This window comes from Ammospiza nelsoni, chromosome 10, assembly GCF_027579445.1.
Source record: "Ammospiza nelsoni isolate bAmmNel1 chromosome 10, bAmmNel1.pri, whole genome shotgun sequence".
Lineage (NCBI taxonomy): Eukaryota > Metazoa > Chordata > Aves > Passeriformes > Passerellidae > Ammospiza > Ammospiza nelsoni.
Window position 1 is genome coordinate 11,525,801 of NC_080642.1, and position 20,763 is coordinate 11,546,563.

The 20,763-nt window shown below is 48.4% G+C and overlaps 1 protein-coding gene across 3 annotated transcripts in view; it reads right to left on the reverse strand.

Annotated features, from left to right (window-relative positions):
• The window catches only part of FGF12 (fibroblast growth factor 12), a 218,670-nt gene that overhangs the window by 97,204 nt on the left and 100,703 nt on the right, over positions 1-20,763 (reverse strand). Inside the window, exon 1 of one of the 3 annotated variants that reach the window (XM_059479615.1) lies at positions 714-1,595. The exons of the other annotated variants lie outside the window; for them this stretch is intronic. Within the exon in view, the coding sequence (XP_059335598.1) occupies positions 714-912 (199 nt within the window). The 5' untranslated portion in view covers positions 913-1,595. Of the gene's footprint in view, positions 1-713; positions 1,596-20,763 lie in introns of those variants that run through there. 3 annotated transcript variants of the gene reach the window in all.

Consider the following 20,763-nt stretch of genomic DNA (forward strand, 5'->3'; position numbering starts at 1 on the left):
GAGGGCCTATTCTTGTCAGGTGCTGAGTTCTCACGCCTACCAAGGACAGCTGAGAGCCCAAAGCAAGGCTCAGAACTGAAACTGTGGGTGGTGGGACTTCATCGTGGGAATGTGAGCACTAGGGTGTACACTAGGGTGAAGTTCTTCACAAGGAACCAAGACTGAGCACACACAAGGATAAAAGTATAAAAAGAAACAAGACTAAAAGGACTAGCCTAAAGAGCATTTCTAGGTCCTCACAAACTCCATATCAGGTGTAACCGTCATGCAGCTGCCATCAAGAAAGCTTTCGAAGCTAATGAAATTCCCTGTACAACTCAGCTCTTGAAGTAGCACTTGATGGATTTAGTAATCAAATGGCCACAATTTTAACTGATCCTTAGTTTATCGATTTCCTTGTCTCCATGCAGAAAATGAGAGACTATTTAAAAAACTTATCTACGAGGAAGTGGAAAAATACAATTCTGGGTGAAGCTTCGACAGACGAAACCGCTGGGCCACTCTTGCCCTCTGTGCTCACACTTCGGACAGTCGTGAAGGGACGCTGGCAGCAGGTCACAGCCCACCCATCCCATCAGAGCAGGGGAGGAGATGTACCAGGACCCAGGCCAAAGTTCAGCTCGGAGCAAGCCTCGTCCCAGGCGGTGCCGGAGCGCCCCGGGGCAGCCATCCCCGCCAAGCGGCTTCCCAGGGCCCCGGCCCGCCGTACTCACCCGGTCTCCTCCTCACCGGCCTTTTCCTGCCGCTGCAGAAGCGCACTTTGCTGAAGACCCCCAGGACATGCCTCTCGCAGAGGGAACGCCCGTCCTTGCTGGGGCTGGAGCGGCGCTTGGAGGCGGACACCCGGTCGCTGTTGGACTCCCTCGCTTGCCGCTTCTGCCGGATCAGCGAGCTGGCGATAGCCGCTGCCATCGCCGCTCATGGGCCCCCCGCGCCGCTCCGCTCCGGGGTGCGCCGCCCGGGCGTGCTGGGGCCGAGCCGCCGCCGCGCCCCGCGGGGACCGGGCACGGGAACGACCCGCGGAACGCGCTGCAGCCCCGAGTCCCGGCGCCGGGGAGGGCTCAGCCGGCCAGGCGGAGCAGGGCGCCCGGGCTAACAACCATGGCTGGACGCCGGAGCCCGCCGCCCATGGGTCTGTCCCCGGGGAGCGCAAATCCCGGCGCGGGCGGCCGTCGGCGAGACCCCCGGCCGGGCTGGTAGCGCCGCGTAGATCCGGGAGCGGCCGCCCCGCTGGCGAAGGTCCGCTGTGTCCAAAGGAGAGGGGGGCGCGGAGGATCCGCGGGTCCCTGCGGCGCGGTGCCGCTCCGCTCCGCCCGGGCGCAGGCGGCGGCGCTTCCTCCCTCCGGCCGCCCTCCGGCGAGGGGCTGTGGGATGAGTCAGAGACCCCTCGGGCCGCGGCCAGCCCCGGCCCCGGCGCGGTGGCTCCGAGGCGCTGCGCGGCAGGGCGCGCACATGGACGCGGCTCCGCGGCCGGGCTCAGGGAGAGCCGCGCTGCATTTCTGTTCGCACTCCTCCTCTTTCTCCTCTCCCCCCCTACCCACTCTGCTCTCAGAGAGGGCGGGAGGGGAAGGAAAAAGCAGCCACGGGAAAAAGCAGCAGGCCAACAAACAAATTAAAAAGAAGGCGAAAAAATTAAATTCTTTAAAAAAAAAAAAAAAAAAAAAAAAAAAAGAAGCACCCGGCCGCGAGTGCGGGCTCACATCGCCGCAGCTCGGCGCCCCGGGCTCACAGCGCCATGGCTGGCGCAGCTTCTCCTGCCCTGCTCGCCGCCTCTGCCCCGGCACCGGCTCTCCCCGACGGCAGCAACCCACATCGTCCGGCCGACCGGGCGGCCGCCGAGCACTCGGCACCGGGGCGGCCCCGGGCCCGGCTGCCGCGGCGGGGACGGCGGCGGGAGGAGCGATGCAAGGCGGGGAGGAGGTGAAGGAGGAGAAGGGCGGGGGGGTGCGGCTGCCACTGCTGCTGCTGCTGCTCCGTGCGGGGCTCAGGATGCTCCGCGGTGCCGCCCGACGGCGGCGGGGCGAGGAGGAGCCGAGCCGCGCCCGCTTCCCGCCTGCATCCTCCTGCCCGAGCCGGGAGGGGGGAGGCGAGGAGAGGAGGGGGAGGAGAGGGAAGGGAGGGGCCGGGGAAGCCCCCCCGGACGCCCACGCTGCGCAGGGCTGTTGCCAAGGCGGCAGGGAGCCCCGCAGCCCCGCCGGGCTGCCGGGCAGGAGCCGGGCTCCGGGCTCCGGGCTCCGAGAGAATTGCAGCTGCTCCCGCTCGCCCTCTTCTACGCAATCCTACGTGATCGAGGTTTGGATGAGAAATATCGCGCAGGCAAAGCGAGGCGATTGCAGCTCCGCGGCGGCTCTGCCGCTCCGCCCGGGCAGACCCGCCGCCCCCACCGGCAGCCGGGCTTCCCCGGGACCGCAGCCCCCCGGCGGAGCCGCCTGCCACTCGCGCAGCCACCCCGGCTGCCTCCCTGCCCGCTGCTCTCGACGCCCGAGCGCCCAGCCTCGGCAGCCGAGCGTGTCCGTGGCTCTCCCTGCCTCTCTGTGGAAGCAGAGAAAAGGGATAACCCCGGCATCCCGAGGGCTGCCCTGCCCGGGCCCGGTGCCTCGGTTGAGGAGCGTGCGGGCGGCTCCAGCGGCGGTGGGCACTGCTGGGCTGCCCCCGCCGCAGCGGTCCCACCGCACACCGCCATCAGCAGCTGCTGGGCTGGCTCCCGCACATCTCCAGCCACAAAACCGCACCGAAAAAAACTGAAGGTGGAGATAACATCTCTGGTTATCCAGAGAAGTAACTGCTGCTGCACAAGGACGGTGCTCTTCGGATTTCAGGTTCAAGTAACAGGTAGCGATGGCAGCTGCCAGGTTACTGAGGTGACGAGCAGGACCCCTAGGGGAGCGCACAGGGTGGAGGGAGAGGGGATCTCGGCTGGGAAGAGAGAAAGGACACTGCTACACTTTGGCGAGTAACAATGGCAGGACAGGATTAAGCCAGCTCTGAAGGTGTACGGGTGATGCATGTTCGCAGCTGACAAGAGCATTTTGGACCAGTGGGTAACACACCCTAGGAATTACCAGATTTAGCAAAGTAATCTTTTTAACTACTTCACTTCTAAGTTCTAAAAATTTTCTGAATTCTTCACCTCTAGACTTCAGCTCTAAATTATTTTAATGTATTGGGAGAAAAAGACAACTGAAACAACCACTCACTATGTCCATAATGATTAACTAAACTCTGGCATTATCTGGCATTACTTCCTGATTTTTACTCTTAGTTTCTATGCATACCAAACCGAGGTGCAATCAGGTTCTCCAGGCTGTTGATCTCTTTTTAACTACTGCCAACTTCTTTTGAGCAGATTTCACCATCCCAATCAATAAAGATTTTTCTTCCCTTTCCTGTAGCTAAAATGCTTCAGATTTTAATTTTCTCTATCGGATTATTTCACTAGACATCAAAGAATTATTGCAGTACAAGGTACAGGCATGGCCTAAAGAAAGCTGTTTGCAATCAGAGAATCACTATCTGAAATGCCAGTGAATTATCCAAAGCTTCATCTTCAAAGGATGTGAGCATATCTTCATATCTTCTCAAGAAAGAGATTTTCCATCTATATATAAAGATACTTTTTTTGCCTGTAGTCTTCAAGTTTGGTGAAAAAATGCCAGTTTATCCACCCCACATTAGATAAGTTCCAGTTATTTTGATGTGCAACTAATTTGTTTTGTTGTGTAGCTGTAAACTCAGAACAGCAGCTCTGCACTTAAAAATGATCCTAATCAGTGATAAAGTCGGTCACAGTATTTTTTTCCCGGATGATTTGTGGACCTGAAAAGAGAGTTGCTGCAACTCTTAGGAAGAAAGGCTTCTCTCAGGTCCTTCCTACTTCTGCAGTGACTGAATAAAATTAAGCCAAAGCTTGTGAAACTGAATGTAGTGTTGCATTTGCCAACATGCAGGTCTGCCTTTATCTCCAGATGGCCAGAGAGTCCACAGGGCTTGGTTCTGAGCATGGGCACAGTGCCATGAGCTCTGGTGACATTACTGACATGTACATCTGCACACGTCAAATCATGCCCCAGCTTCACAAGACTTTCTGAAGAGCCCAAGCTTTTACAAACACCAAGGAAACCCAGAGTGCTCTTCAGCTGGAGAATGGAAGGCCAGTCTCATCATGCTCCTGCACTGTCATTCTCACCAGTGAAACATTACCTCTGATGGGCTGCCAGGAGAAACAGAAAAGCCTTCATGTGCTTTCATCTCTAACAGTGAAGGTTCTCTCCTTCAACTTCCATTTGGGTAAAGAGGGCTCAAAACATCTTCCATTTTCATCTGTATCAGCTACTCCTCTTTGAGGGTTGTGCAGCCTACACTGTTCCAAACCAACTAGCTCCTGTGAGATTCACAGGCTGCCTTTGTCCTTACTACCAATGGAAGCTGAATTGTTTGAGCAAACTGGGCCAATATGGCATTTTTCCTTAAGGAACATAATTTTAAAACACGTTTTTATATAAAATAATATCTATATTATATAGTTATTATGGCAATTTTTCTGGCATGCCCCTTCTCTCTGGGCTTCCTCCTCACTTCAGTGCCAGTCTGCAAAGCTGCACAGTGCACCCTATGAAAAACAGAATGCAAGAGTAGCACCAATTCATGAAATAACAAGACAGACTGTTTTGATGACATTGGAGAGATATGCCAGTGCTCCCCCTGCAGTTTGTGGAGAAAGACCCCATCTGGCACAGAGGAACAGGCAGAGGGTCAGACTCACTGTGCTCACTAAATATCCCCACCCCAGACATACAAGAGCCTCTGCATGACCAATATTAACATTTCAAGACACTACCATTTTTGAGGTTTCACCCTCTTGATAAACTCTTCTGTCCTTAGTGCTGAGGTTTAAAATGAAGGCCTGGCTGAATGTCAGGGCTTTGGTGACTTGAGCAGAGAAGAGATCTAGAATTGCATTCCCTTACCTTCCTAAACAGAATGATCTATCTAGGTCAAAACGGAGGTTATTGGCATCTTTCCTTAGTGAAGTGCAATAATTCCCGCAGGGTTGCTAACAGAATATCCTGTTTATTTTTCATAGAGCCTTCAAAAGCCATGGGCTGTGTTCTGTAGATTCAGTCATTAGGCATATCTCTGCTTTACTAATTCTGTACATACAGAGCTAACTACAGATACAAACATATGCAGGGTTTATTTTGCTATTTTATCTGCAGAGCTACTGAAAATGCATACATGAAAATTAAGGAAGAGATTTACATTTAATACCACTTTAAAATGTGTGTGCATGTTGCTGTAGTTGAATGGGAAAAAAAGAAAGACTCCCATCTCTGGCCAATAATTATGAATGGCCTAATTCACCATTTTACAGCAGCATAGCAACAAATCTCTTCCAATAGGAAAGCACTGTTGAGTTTGAAGGTCTGCATGCAGACACCTCTTAAGAATTGTACCAAATTTCCACGCTGTGTAAATTACATCTAAAATGTGCATTGCCAGGGCTGCTTATTAAGCAGAATTAAGCCCATATCCATGTTTTATTAACTTTATTCTTTATAAGGTAGCCCCTTGTTGCATGTCTAGCATAATTAAAATTCATGCAGCTCTGGCATTCCCCAGTCTCTCTGCGTGGGCGGACTTTTTGAAAAAAAAACATGCCTGGGTAACCTGATAAAGAAAAGACAAGACCTTGCTGCATTTTGCTCGGTTTCTGTGCAGGGTAATTCTGTTTACAATGCATGAGTTTGTATCTATGTTTGGATGCCTAATAAGAATTCACATGGCCACTTTAAATATGCTATTCAGGGAGAGAGATCTGGCCCTTAAACAGCAGCAGAGTACAAGAACTGGCCGGCTTTCTGGGCTGTTCTCGCACAGCTGAGCTTAGAGCTGACTTGGCCTTTTAATAAACACAAAAAAGCCTGCATCACCTGATTGCTATATTGAAATAATTCATTTAATGGGCCCTTCACTCCCTTTTTTTGCCTTCAAAGATTCAATTAAACAAAATTTGCAACTCATCACAAGAAGTATTTATTAGTTTAGCTGGTGTCTTTCAATCCAGCTCCAGCCTGGGGAGAAGTTGGGCATGTCTAGGTGCTAAAGCGAGGGGCAGGTACACAGCTGGCACACTGCAGAATGAAATCACTACTGCAAAAAGCAAGCCACAAGCAGTACCAATACAACAAAACCAACTGCAGTCAGAAAAATAAATAATTCTACTAGGATTTTATAAATTCACTTTCCCCCCCCCCCCCCCCGCTCCCTTTTAAGAGAAGGTTTTCTACTTAGCAGAAGCTTTTATTTCTCCTTGTTGACTGGTTGCCTATATGAGATGCAGGCAGGGTAACACAAGAAAGCTTCTCCTCGCTGAAGGGAACTCTGGCTGTCTAGAAATGAAAGTGTTGTGAAGCATTTTTCTTTAAGAAGCGTCCTGTATGGATGAATAGACTTTTGTCTCCAGGGTTCTGGAAACACCTGCCGGTATCATTTCCCTGAAACGAAGCTTGAAAAGGAGCAGTAGGAGGGAGCATCTCAAACTGTTCCCACATATAAAGACCTCCCTGCAGACAGGTCAGTGCCTGTCCCACATGCCAGAGCCAGACCTGGGGCTTGTTCAAGGTGGGCGCATCACAAATCTGTTTTTATCACCTCAGCCCAACAGCCCTGTTCATCAACCATTCTGTCATTGCCTTCCCCAATGGGATCAGGACATGAAAAGCTGCTGTCCTTGCAGTGATACACTTGAGTTGTGGCTTCCTAAGTGGCAGGAGTCCAAGAGAAAGGGCCTGCAAACACCTGCCCAGTGACAGCTCCCACACAGCACTTCAGTCAGAAGGGCAGTGCAGGAACAAGGCCTTGCTGAAGGATCTCCCATCAAGGAATAATGAAAGGATGGACACTCTGCTTGCAGTCACCCTGTGCAAGGCAGAGCCAGGAGCCCACCCTTGCTGAGCCAGTGGCACACAGACAAGCAGCTGCTCCAGGCTTAGAAACACCCACCTACACATCTGGAAAGAAAACTCAAGTATCTTCTTGCCTGCACTGGAGAATTTAAAAGACAGGACAGACAGCTGCCTCTCTTCCTTTCTTCCTCCCTCTACCTCCTCTTCCTCACTGGGGTTCTCCCAACACCCAGCAACTCCCTCATTCCACTTCTTTAGGGATTTTTCACCTATGCCTACCTGTCAAATAGCCTTAAGCCACAGGAGCCCAGAAGAAGAAAGTAAAGCGTGGACTTTGGATTTCACTCCAGGTCTTGCATCTGCATTCACAGTGTGTTAGAAAAAGACCACATCCCTTGTGCTTTCAATGCAGAGCAGAAGCTTGACATGAAATAGGTGGAATAGCCACCAATAAACAACCCCACCTATGAGCTTGAGGCTGAATAAACACACACATCATGCTCCTCTGTCTAAAGCAGAGACTCAGTCCCCACCTCAGGATAGTAATACTTTTAGGAACAGACAATTCCCACTCTTCTCCCTAGGAGAGGTCAGCCATCCCCCCTGTCCTCTGTTCATCCTAGTTGATGACAACCTGTAGCCCATTTTGGCCTACAGTTTCAATAATGCCAGAAACGCCCATGTCCCATGGACACAGAACATGGCTGTGACTGGATTTACATGCTACCTGCATGAAGGTGTGGTATGGGTAGAGAGGGGAGTGAAACCCCACAGTGCAGCTCCATCCCAGGGCCCCCAAGCCCCTGGGCTCAGGAGGTCTGAGAGGCTGCCTCTCCTTCTCCCTGGGAGGAGGGAAAACTCTTCATGTTGCAACCATGTAGCCAGATACCAATTTCAACCAAAACCATTTTCAAGTGTGTCAGGAAAAGCCTTTCCATTTAAACTTTCCATCAAGCTGACTTTGCTGAAAGTCAAAGAGATCCTTCCTGATTAGATCTTGGCTGAGGCAAACCAACCCAATTATGTGATTGAGAATGATAAAAAGGAGGGAGAGAGAGTGAAACCCCTATCGTGCTCCTCCAGCAGGGCTGTGGGACCATCTGCTCCATAGCAGGTCAAGGCTTGGAGACTGAAGATCCACCTCCTTATTGCACCTTTGTAGCCCTGGCATAGGTCAAGAGCGGGAGGAAGGGCCAGAAGCTGCCAAGAGAAATATCAAACTTCCTCCAGACCTGTAGATCTGTCTATCTGCACATAATGGATTCTGACAGACCTAAAGAAGCCATGGAAAGTTCCCTAAACCCAAACTTTGCTCGTCCCTTCATCCAGCCTCCAAATCCACAAGGCCAGGATTTGCAGCCTGAGCTAGGTCAAACCTCAAATCCTGCTGGGTCAGCTTAGCAGTGCTTCACTGGGGCAGCCCACTGCTCTGCCACTCAGCAAAGCATCCTTCCAGTCTGGAGAGCTCAAAAGAAAAGCAGCAGCTCTGGCAAGACCTGGTACTCCCACTGCCATCCAGCTCTGCAGTCCAGGAGTGCTGGGACATTAATCCTGCCCTAAGGATGCCTCTGAAGTTACATGCATTCAGATTGCATCTTACTTAACAAAACCTGCTTATTTCTCCTACATACTGCAAGAGCATATTCAACACTAAAAGTAAATGTGAGATTACAGCTGTCATGCAGCTAGGACAAGGTTTGAAGACTCCCTTATCCCCTGATGACCTAAAGTGCTGGGTAAAAAGGATCTGGGTGAATGCATTGCTTCCCCCACAAACCCCTGTCTTACAAGCACACCTCTTGCTATTTGCATTGTAATTTATTTCCCTCTCCAGCAATAAATCAACTCCTCTATCTCTCCAGCAAAATGAAATCCCATGTCCTCTTTCCCTGGACTCTGAGAGCTGCTGCAATCCAGGCACCAATAAAGATATCAGTGGTCTGGAAGGAAATCCAAGTTTGCCAAGGATACAAAGCCTAATGCAGTAGTAATTAATGATCGCAGTAAGTCTGGTGAAGAGAATAAACTGAACTGACACGGAAACTGAGTTCATAGGAACAAGTTTCCTTTTAACACAGACAGATCAAATCTCTGGGGATAAATTGTGCAGTCTGTATTACTTCAAGACTGGGCAATTTTTTTCCCTCAGAAAGCAGTGACTCTGGGAATTGGGAACCACGAGAGAGATACAGCTAAGAGGAGCTTTCTGCACAGAACTGCAGCTAGGAGAGCCCAAGCCTATTCGTACACGGATGGAGCAATAGGGAGAAAAATGAGCAATGCTCGTTTTACCAAATTTGTACAAAAACATTTGTACCAGTGCAGCAAATACCAGTATCACAAGTCATGAAGTCTAGTTACCATACTTCAGAAGTGGCAAAACAAAGATGGTCTGAGGACTACAACGAATATGGATATAGTGAAAGACATGAGCAGTTTGGTCTCTTGGTTGCAGTAATAGCACATCCACAGGGATTCACATGGGGCCACTCTTGAAAACACTCTTGGTACTTGCCTGTATTTAGCCTGTTAATACCATGGCCACCAATAGTTTGGTGTTGCTGAAAATCTGGCCACAAAAGACAAATGGTTGAGAGCCTCGACAGCCAAGTAAATGACAGAGAAAACTTAGCCCTGACTGATAAATCTCTCACCTCTCAGTAAGAACATTTTTGAAAGGAGGGACTGTCTCAATCCAGCAAAGTCAGAGTGAAATCTGGAGGCAGTAAGTCAAGGCAAGGCACATGTTTATTGTTAATATCAAAGGTAATCCATCAAGAGAACAACATGGCAAGAGTTGTGATGGATTTGCTATCATTTCACCCGAAGAGCCAACCTCTTTCAAAAACAGATGAGCTGATATCACAGGGCACAGGGTACAAAGGACCCTGGAGAAGTCACCCATGTACTGAGCCAGCAGTACCTCCATCATCACTGACAAGGCTTGTCCGATGGTCTGATCTCTGATCAGGCACCTGCAGCACTGTAAATCCCACAGCTCCCTTAGGAATGCAGCTCTACCACCATCAGCTGAAAAAGGCTACTTCTAACATTTAGTGCAAATCCCACTCAGCTACAAGATTCTTGCCCTATAGATCATGCCTGTCACACAGGCCTTACTTGGCTTGCTTGGTGCAGTCCTGATTTGAGTCATGGTGCAGACCAGACTCATAATCACAACTGGTCCCTTCTGCCTGGCTTCTGACACTCACCCAGCGTCCATCGGTATTAGAGCTAAGATAACAGAAATCTACTCTGCAGAAAATCATGCATTCAAAGTTGTGTTTCTTCCCCACATGAAATGAAAATGAGACCTTTTGGAGCTCACTATGAGATGCCAGAAGAGAGGAAAGCACACTGATGTGGTAGAAGTCTCACCACTGTTCAGACCAAGTCTCTGCTTTTACAGTAGGCAGAGCAGTGGCATGAAATTTGGCACTGAAACCCCTACACAACACGCTCTTCTGAAATGACTATTTCCTTTCTCCCTTGCACAGTGTTGACAAAGTGGCATTTTTCAAGGGAAAAAAGCACCTCTACTGATTGTTTGGCTACTCCTTCTTGTTGCATCCATCACAGCCTCCCAGCCTGTACCACTCACGTATCTCTCTGACATGAATTACAGTTCCTGCCTTTTCTGCTCTCAGACTGCTGAACTCCTGAAATGCCGAAAGCAGAAGATTCAATAGCTATTCTGACCACTTTCTATGGCTCTCCTAGGACTTTGCAAGAAGAGCTTTTGGACATGGACAACCCCTTTTCCTTGCATCCTTTATTCATGACCTCTCTACAGCTTCCATCTTGGACAAGGAATTCCTGTACAAGGAATTCTGATCTTCCTCTCTGGCGACGTGCTTGCCTGCCCTCTCACTTCACATGCACAATCCTTTTCTCACTTCAGGGACAGAGTTAGTGTCCCTTTGGTCTCCATCAGAAACAGGAAACAATATTCCACTAAAGGGTTGCTGGAGCCTGCTACAAACAGGTCACTGATTGGACCTGGTGTCTGGAGAACTACCCCAGTAAACAGTGGAATTAAGCAGAAAGAGCAATGCCTTCTGTGAGTCATGGAGAAACAGGCACAGACCCTGCTTACCCACATAGCCATGATCTAAAGCATCCCCTGTTGAATGCTGCGGAGTCCTATAGGGTGAGAGGACAGGATCCCCTGAGCTTCCCTTTCTATTCCCACAAAGAAGGCTGCAAAGTTGGAAATGCTGCTCTCCCACCACCCTATGGGCAGTGTCAGCTGCCTGCTGTGGCATCCAGCACATTGCCTATGGCTCATCCTTGCCAGCTGCCCCCAGAGCTTTTACAGGAGCCCACGGGCACTCCTGCCCCAGAGCAGGGAAAAGGGGCAGCCTCCAGTAACGAGAGGAGCTGGCAAAGGAGCCAGCAGCAGCCCAACAAGAGATGCTGTAGAACTGCCAAGTGTTGTCAGATGTAGGCAACTCACAACAAGAGCTTTCATCTTTCATTATGATTAAATGCTCCTGCTCTAGCCTGTTGGAAAGACCATCTCCTGAGCTGCTATGGGCTCACTGAAACTCATGCAAGGTAGTATAAACCAGGGGGCAGGGTATTAGCATTTTCTTTTGGCAGATGCTTATGCATAAGACTAGCTGTGCTTGGCAATTGGAAAATGCACATGTGTGGGGGTGAGGAGCCTGAATTAAAAGCCACTTAAGTGGGTACTTGAGTAATTATTGGGAGGCTTCTGAAGAGACATTTTTGTCAGTAATTAAGGAGAAGATGGCTTTGTGCTGGATACAGGTAGCAATATGGTAACAGAGATCCTCAGCACTCCATGGAGAGATGACCAGCTATCCATGAGCTGCAGAGGCATGTTGGGATTTTCTGCCCAAAAAGCATCCTTCAATCTTGAAAGAGGGCCAGAGCAGCAAAGAAGCTAAAATCCTAATAATATTCTCATAGTCTCTGATTTTCTGCACCAGGGAAAAGGAGACACAAAATTATTTTCATGAAACTGCCTAGTTCCTGAGGTAGCTCTTCTTCTGCAGAGTTAAGCCCCACTGGTGTTTCTGTCTTCCACAGGCTCTATTTCAGCTTTAGAGGCTCTGCATGCCTGGGCAACCTCCCCATACAAAGGAAGGGAAGCAAAACATGCTGGGCAGTTCCAGGCTGGAGGAGGGTTGACTTATGCTTGACTTAGGGACAGGGTAGTTCTAATCTGGTTGCAAGGATGCTCTCTCTCCCCTAACTCATTTCATAAGTCTGATGCAAGCTTTGTCACTCATTTGCTTGGCTTTGGGAACTCTTCTGTTTGCTAAAGAATGCCAATAATACATGTTCCCTTCTCAGAGTTAAGAAACAAATCTATTATTTCTTCAGTCCATTGCAGTAGATACTTCTAGAAACTCAGATACTAAACCAGATACTTCTAGTACCTCTAATACCCACTTCAGCCCACCTCAAATGCTTTAAATGTGGGGTGCAAGAAGATGCCCTCAGATGAAAAAACTGATTTGACAGGGCAGTGACTCAGAGCTCTTTTCAAGTCTGCACTGATGAAGTCGGGCACTTAGGAAATTAAGCGTGTAGATCTGTAGCTACCAGGCCAGTGTCTGTCTCCTCATTACAGATGCAGATAAAGAAGCCTGAAGACAGTAGCAGTAAAAGGAGCATATGCAACACAAACATGTCCTTGTGAAAGAGCATAATTCATGGACACTTCATTACCTTCAATAACTTTGAGGTCCTTGCTTATTCATCAGCAAGTCTTAGCTGTCATGAGCCAAAGAGAACGTGAGCTGGGATTATCAAAGTCTACATAAATGAAACAAACTTCCAGATCTCAGAGTTGCTCCAGGGATCTCCCCACAGGCTCCACCATCCACCCCTTACACTACCAATGCTCTGTGTGGGGTTTGCAAGAAACCCCTGTGCAGCAGGCACCAGCTCTCACCCCAGTTAAACATGCCAGACTGACTCCTGCAAAGTTCATCTTGCCAAAAACCAGTAGACATAAGGAGGCAGACACCAGGCATTTGTTCTAGAAAAGGATACATGCTACTCTCAGCCTTATTATTATTTGCACATGGATAGCTCCAGCATTTATTGCAATTCTCTCACTTTTCTTCCTTGACTCCTGGCACAATGTAGGGTCTGAAAAGTCTTTTTTCATTTATTTAATAATTTAATATGGACTCTGTCAGCTAAAATTTGACCCACAGCTTTGCAATTTTATGGGGAAAATAAAAATTGAGAAAAATATAGAGAATTCATAAAGCCTTGGTCAAACAGGAAATATGCCCACAATATTGTGCAGCTTCAATGAAAGCTTTTCTTTTCAAAACAAAGGATGTTCCCTTGTGTTGTTTGAAACCCTGGCACTAGAGCAATTAAGAAAGTGAAACTGCCTACAAACTGAAGCAGAATGTTCATGTTTCATAGATCTTCATTGCCCAGGCAGAAAGAAATGTAAACAGGGCATAAATAACAGCAGTCAGAGGACAGATAAGCTGAAGGGCAATGCTGGCACAAGAGGAAATGGGTAGAAACTGGCCAAGAATAAATTTAGACTAGAAATTAGACATGGTTTCTAACAATCAGAGGAGTAAGACACTTCCAACAGGGCCAGTGGGCACATCTCATTCTGCTCCTTCTGTTCCAAGGAGGCTTTTTGTACATATTTGTGAAAAAATTATGTGACACAGCCTGCAATAACATGAGCCAAGAGACCCTTTCTCTGATCTGTAGCACTAATACTTTCAGTCTTTCAAAAAATATCTTTTTAATACTCTAAGAATGGGGAGACATTTGATGTACATTCTGTAGGATGTTTTATTTAACCTTTGCTCATTGACCCATCTTAAAATATATCTATACTAATAGCCTTGCATATTTAATTGATGAATTGAAGTAAGCAACAACAATTATTGAGTGGTTTTATTTAGCAGTATCATTAAATAAAGCGAAAGCAAATAAGATCCCATAAAATACAAATGGTCTTATCTAAGAGTAGTTAGGGATGCAGTGACAGGAGTGCATTGAGTTAAGTGTTTATATTGTTACCATCATTCAGACATCAGCTCCAAAGCTTATCTAATTTGAAAGCCACTCCTGCAGATCTTTGCTATTGATTGGTGCAGCCTGCAGAGACACCACTCTCCATAAACTCATTCCAGAATAGGGAAGATGTCAGCTTCCACTTGTGGGGTCCCCTGGCCAGCTGGTACCCACATGTGTCTGCACAGATCTTTTCTGCTTGCTGGGTAATTTGAGGATACCCAACAAACATCATCTGGGAGAGGAGGATTTTGTTGCCAGGGTGAGTTAGGAACAGATGTACCCTCAGCTCTTCACCCCACATCTCCCCTGACCAGGATGGCTGGTGTCTCGACTCAGCCACTACTCAGCCTAAGTGAAACATATGTTTATGCCTGTAATTTCTGCACTGAACTGCCATAGTGCCAGTTAATGTTGCTCAGAAATGAATTGCTGCTGCATAATGCACAGAACAACAAATTCACATTAGCTACATATCACAAATCAGATAATTACCAACCAAGATATTTGTACGCGTGTTCAACCTCTTACACGATGTAATAGGACACTATCAAAAAAGAGCTCACATTACAATGACAGTTTTGGCTTCTAGCACTTTGGCTTTTATTGTAAAAAAATTCTAATTTTCTGATTTTTATCTGCTCCTCCCCCCTGCTCCTAGTGGCGTAGGAATTATGATTATGCCAGCTCTAAAACTAGACTGCCTGCTTTTAAAGCAGCCTTTCTGCTTGATTCACAAGCACAGCACTGAAGCATTTGAGACACAAACACTGCAGATCACCCTCAATGCCAAGAGTAAGCACCAGCCTGACCAACTTCTCTCTGCCTGCCACCAGACCATGGAGTGACACAGGTGCATGCCCTCCACCCCACACTGCCGGCTCCTCCATCCATGAAATCAGGGTGAGGTGATGATACTGCTTTTGTGAGCCTTCCCCAAGGGAGAGCTTGCAAACACACATCCCTGAGGGGCAGATGGATTTCACGGTGGGATTTTTCATGCAGTGCAGGCAAGAGGTGCTGATGGAGGGGCCCCAGCTTTCCCCATGCCTGCATAGATGGAGCTGTCAGGAAGGGCTCCCCTTTGGGAAGGGACTGACACTTTTCAGCTGACACCTCTGCCAGCATCCCCTCTGCTTGCAGCTCAACTTCTCCACAGCTCAAGCAGAGACCCCACCAGCCCTGTGAGGCCATAGAGAGGGAGCTGGGCACAGCTGCTGCAGAGCAGCCTTGGCCCCCCACCACTGTCCACCCTCCTCAGCAGCTCTTCCAGCACACTAACAGGATCCCTGTGTTTGCACTGCAATAAATGACAAGGTTGCCACCTTGCTTCACCAGGACTTTATTTTTCAAACCTACAATCCTTCTGCCCCCAGAACCATGAGCTCAGCAGTGCAGAGGCAGGGGAGATGGAGGTAGCACCAGGCAAGCAGTGGGGACCCACTCATCCCAGCCAAGCCCACACTTCCCCAGGGCTGCACCAACAAAGCCATTTGCACTGCTAAGAGACTCAGAGGCATCACAGAAGCCCTGTCTTTCCAGTGTGCAAAACAGGGATTAGTCCTGCAGCCTCCATCCTGCTCTGGGGAAACACCAGGGCTTCACAAGGATGTTTCCCGCTCAGATCCTTTTCCATCCTGAGTAAATAAGTGAGGAATCCAGCTACAGCAGCATGACTAGAGTGACTGCGCCTCACAGGGTTATGGGATTACAGCTCTCAGAGCATGCAATTTCAGATAATTTCCAGGCTTTTTTTATGCCTGTGAGTAGAGTGAAAAATAGTAAAATACACTATTGCACCAAGTTTCCTCTTTTCCTACAATGAATTTTTAAAAATGGAAAACAATATTGGGGTCACAGAACTATTTTAATTTAAATTAATCTTGTTTCTTTCCTATATTATTTAAACATTGAATGATTAGTCTTGAGGAAACCTCAGAAGGTTGTAAACTTTCCCCTTTTTTGGGGGTGGGGGAATTACAAAATATCTTGGAATATGTCTCTGATGGAAAAATTGGAAATGCAATTAGATAACAACTTGGAAGAAGGCAAAGCTCCCTAGGCTATTATTTTATTTTTAGGGGAAGGGGGGGTGGTCCTAAAATTGGGAAAATACATCATTTTGCCTTTAAATCCAACACTGATTTTTGTTTGAGGGCACCCTGGTCACTGCTGCACCTAGGCCAAAGCTTTCCCTGTTTCGTTTCCAAGGGCCTGTGGATTAGAACAAGCCTATTTTTTTATTTTTGCATATGGAATAATTTGGACGAGGTACTTACAACTGGGATTGGAAGGGACTCAATCCCTGTTATAATGAAGGTGAACAGTCGCAGGGCACAAGGATCCCCAGATTGACACACAGCAGAGGGGGACAGCAGCCGAGTATGGGAACTGGGAAGGGAGAGCACTGCCATGCAAGGTGACCAGACCAGAACTGCTGCGGAAACTGAGACACAATACAAGAATCACCAATGAAATGAGGAAAAAACCAAGTTTGAGTTTCTTTTCATCAAGTTATGACACAGTCCCGCTGGGGCTGGTCATCCACCTTGAGCCACAGTTAGTGATACCCTATGCAGGAACGTGAACTCAAGAGACACAGGAGGTTCTCAACCAAACACACAGGGATTTAAGAAAATTAGGATAAAATTCACTGCCTACATAAATCAGTCCAGAAAATTAGGATAAAATTCACTGCCTACATAAATCAGTCCAGACTGGGTGTGGATCCCTGAATTTACATGGGAAGGACACAGCTACCGACTCTTATCTTAACCCAGGCCTTTCTTTAGCGCCGCTCTACCTCCCCTTCTGTATTTCCTTTTCATTTTGAAGGCCTGCGAGCGCTCGCCCCCCGGGCCCCGATCCCCGAGCAGCCAAGGCGAGCCCCGGGCAGGCGCTCCCGGCACGGGCCGGCGGCGGCGGAGCGGCAGCGCCGCCCAGCGGTGCCAGAGCCCAGCGCTCACCGCGGGCACCGCACCGGCACCGACCGCCGGCTCCGGAGGAGAGGGAGCGGGAAAGGAAAAAAAAAAAAAAAAAGGAAATTAAAGAAAGGTAAGTGCGGAAAGGAAAATATATGAAAGGAAGGAAGAAAAAAAGGGAGATGCAAAGAGGAAAAGGGAAGAAAAAGGGAAGAAAAAAAGGGGGAGAAAAGGGGGGGAAAGGGGGAAAAAGGGAATAAAGGGGAAAAAGGGAAAAAGGAGGGAAACGGGAGAAAAAAGGGGAAAAGGGAAGAAAAAGGGAAGAAAAAAGGAGGGAAAAGGAATGGAAAAAGAAGAAAAAATATAGGAAGGAAAAGAAGAAATATGAGGGGAAGGGGGAAGAAACAAAGGGGAAAGAACAAGGGTGAAGGAGGCAAAAGAGTGACAAAAGGGCGGGAAGGAAAAGAGAAGGAAAAGAATGAAAACTCAAACCTTAGAGTATAAACACAGATTAATATTTTTTTTACAAGGACCTGAAAAGCCTGCATTAATAAAGCAGGACTTCTGCACACACCAGCACTCTCAGAAGGCACAGTGGGAGCGCTCCCCTTGTGCTGAGCCGGGCACCCCTCCGCCGCCGGCAGGGCAGAGAGCGGGGGCTGCCGGCTGCACCAAAGCTGCCCCGGGGGATTGTACCGGGGCCGGGACCTGCCGCAGGCTCAGCTGGAGGGAAATGCAGCTGCCGGCAGCCCGAGATGCTCCTCCGAACACCAGCGTTTAGAGGCAGGGGGCCGGACCAGCTCCCACCCGCAGATCCGCAGCCTCAGACGCCTCCGTGCGACAAAACAGCGACAACTGCTCGGGCTCCAGGGTGGGGCTCTCTGCTCAACAGAAATTTTAAATACATAATTTCGGCTCACACTTGGAAAATACTGGCCTAGAAACGGGTGAAAGGAGAAGGATGCTCCGCGCTCGGAGAGGAGGGGCGGAGGGGTTTGGCACCGCAGGGCACTGCCAGAGCCCAGCGCTCCACGGGCGGCAGCGCCGTGTGCCCACAGCAGCGCCCTGTCTGTCCCCGCGGCAGCGCCGTGTGCCCCCGGCAGCGCTGTCTGCCCCCACACAGTGCCCTGTCCCCGCGGCAGCAGTGCCACCTGGCGCCCAGGGACACGCTCACAGCGCCCGGGCCGCAGCAGCCCGGCCTGCCTCCGGTACCGGCCCGCACCCGCACCCATCCGTGCCCAAACCCTTCTCAAAGGCAAGGGCTTTCCAGCCGGGGCACCGCTTGCTCCCAGTGAAATGTGACCGCTCTGCGTTGTTCTTTGCAGGGCTTTCCCCTCCATGTCACAAGCCTTTGCACTCGTGGCAGCTCTGCCACAGAAGGGCAGGTGCCCTGTGCTGCAGGTGACAGGTCAATGACATTATCTGTTTCATCATCTCCACGCCAAGAAAAAAAAAAAAAATCTGCACGTGGTTTGACCAGTCCGTTGCATTTGTGATAATTTACAGTGCTAGTTTAAAAAAAAACTTGGAATAAATGAAAAGAGAGAAAATTTATTTCTCTGCAACTCAAAAGCCCGCCTGTTCTTTTACCCACAAATCTTTATTCTAAGTCTGTTCAACAAGTTAAAAACCTAGTGTATTTTTTTCTGTTGGAGTTTTGGACTAAGTGTGACAAATCTCGTTCCTTCCCTCCAAACTTTTTGGCACTGCACAAACCCCCAGATATGTTGTTCTCCCAGCATTAAATTAAACTGCCTTTCCCCTTTGCACCATGCAGCCTTTGTGCTCTGTACCTAGCAAATCCAAGTGCTAGAACTGCTTGCTAATAAATGTAAAGGTGTATAGCTGACACTGTAAATGCCCACTTGCTTCCACATATCTTGCCCTGCTTTACAGATCTCAAAAATCTGAGTGCACGTTAAGGTCACCTTCACTCCCTGCTGAAAATGCAACCAGCAACAGGCAGAACAAATCACCTGTGTAACAGCTCAGAGCAGCACCCTGCAGTGTGCCTGCCACACTGGCAAGGGGACAAACTGCAAAGGAAAGAGATGGGGCCTTTGGAGCAGCCAGAGGCAGCCAAGTCAGAAACTGGCCACAGCCTTGGAGTGGGCATCATTAAACACCTTGGCCTTGGTCTACAGGTAATGAGAGAGAACAAAGGGGTTCAGTGCTTCCTTCCGCCCCTTACACACTGCCTTCCCCTCCTGCATAGTCCTGGTCACTGCAAGCCAGAACTCACTCAGAAGCAGGAGGCAGCTACCTACACCTGGACCTTCAGTTTTTTCACACACAATATTTACAAGGGAGGCAGCTTTTGCCCCTTTCCCATCTGTTTTAGCAAAGTCATCCTATACAAAGATGAGAGAGGGGAAGCTTAGATTCTGCACTTCAGCAGCCTGAATATACATCCAGCAAAACCTGGGGAGCGTCTCTGCATACACTGCCAAGCTGTAAGGGACACCAATCACACCAATGTACTAACACATCAGCTCTGGATATAACCACCTGCAGGGTAATGTAGGTGCACAGATTACAAAGAAAAACATTAGCTAACTAGCTTGGCCTTAGCTGTACTGCTTGTTCATTTGTCTGCAAGCAAGTTGTGTTCATTTGTCTGTCTACTCCTGGATCTGTTATTCATAGCTATTTGTTTATGTTGCCTTGAGCAGTTCTCGCTCTGCCAGTCATGCAAGCCCAACATTTGTAATTTCTCCTGTAAAATAGGAAATTAATGTAGGAAAGAGGCTGCATACAGCATTCCACCACAGCGTTTATGTCAAGCACTGTATTCCATTTTAACAGAATAAAATGGGTTTTGCTGTACTGGCTAGTAGGTCGCCTAGGAACAGGAAATTTCCATGGTTCCCTTGGTCCCACATCCTGACCCCACAGCAAAAACTGAGAATATATCACAGGTGAAAATCTCTGAAGTTGTTCTTTTTTTTCCCCCCCTCTCAGGAAACAGATCTATTCAGTATTAGTTTCTTCAGTATTTAAAGATGATCTTTAAAACTTGCAGAAAATGAACAGAAAAAAACCTCACAAATTCAGCTATTCCTGTCTGAATACCCACTTTTCCTACTCAGAGAAAGGTGTTGGGTATTGCTTTAGCTCACCACAGAACAAGTTCTGCAGAGCCTCAGTTTAAATGAACTTGTGTTGTAAAAAGCAATGCCTTTACTGCTATCTGCTCTCTGACTGGCAAATGCATTACAAAGTGAGAATGTAGCAGTCACTCATATCTCTGCCCTATTTAAATAAATCTTTGAGGTTACCTTGCCCAACAAAATCACACTGATAGAGCCCATTACTTCTAATGCATCACTGCTTTCTCTCCTGGGTACTATTTTCCTTCCCAGTATAGCCTGTTTATACAATAAGGCATTTCCTACCCTGGGAACAGCCTTTGCAGTGCCATTGATCACAGCAAATAATAAGTACACACAGGATGCTGCAAAGTCTCGGTGGGCCAACACCAAGCTCTCCTCTTGGCAATTGTTCCAGTAGGTTTTGTTTTAAACAAGGTGTCAGAACAGCCAGAACAGCCTCCTATGTATCTGCAGCACAGCCCCAGGCACAGCACAGGTATAAGATTAACTCCATTTGGATAAAAAGACTCAAAAAGAACACTTCTAGTGTTCCACCTTGTTACTTATGCTAGGAGAAGAAAAAGCTTTCTATGGGATAGCTGCATTTTAGAAGGTTCTTCTCATTTTCTTGGTACTAATTACAAAGCATTCCCAGCCAATGCCTGTTACGCCAATGTGAGCAGCATGAAGTTCAGCCACTTTTGGCTGGAGCTGGACCCTGGCTCAGGCACATGATACCCCACCAAAAGCAAGAGGTGCAAATGCTGTTCCTACTCACACTGAAATCTGGGCAATCACCTCAGGCTTACAGAGGGG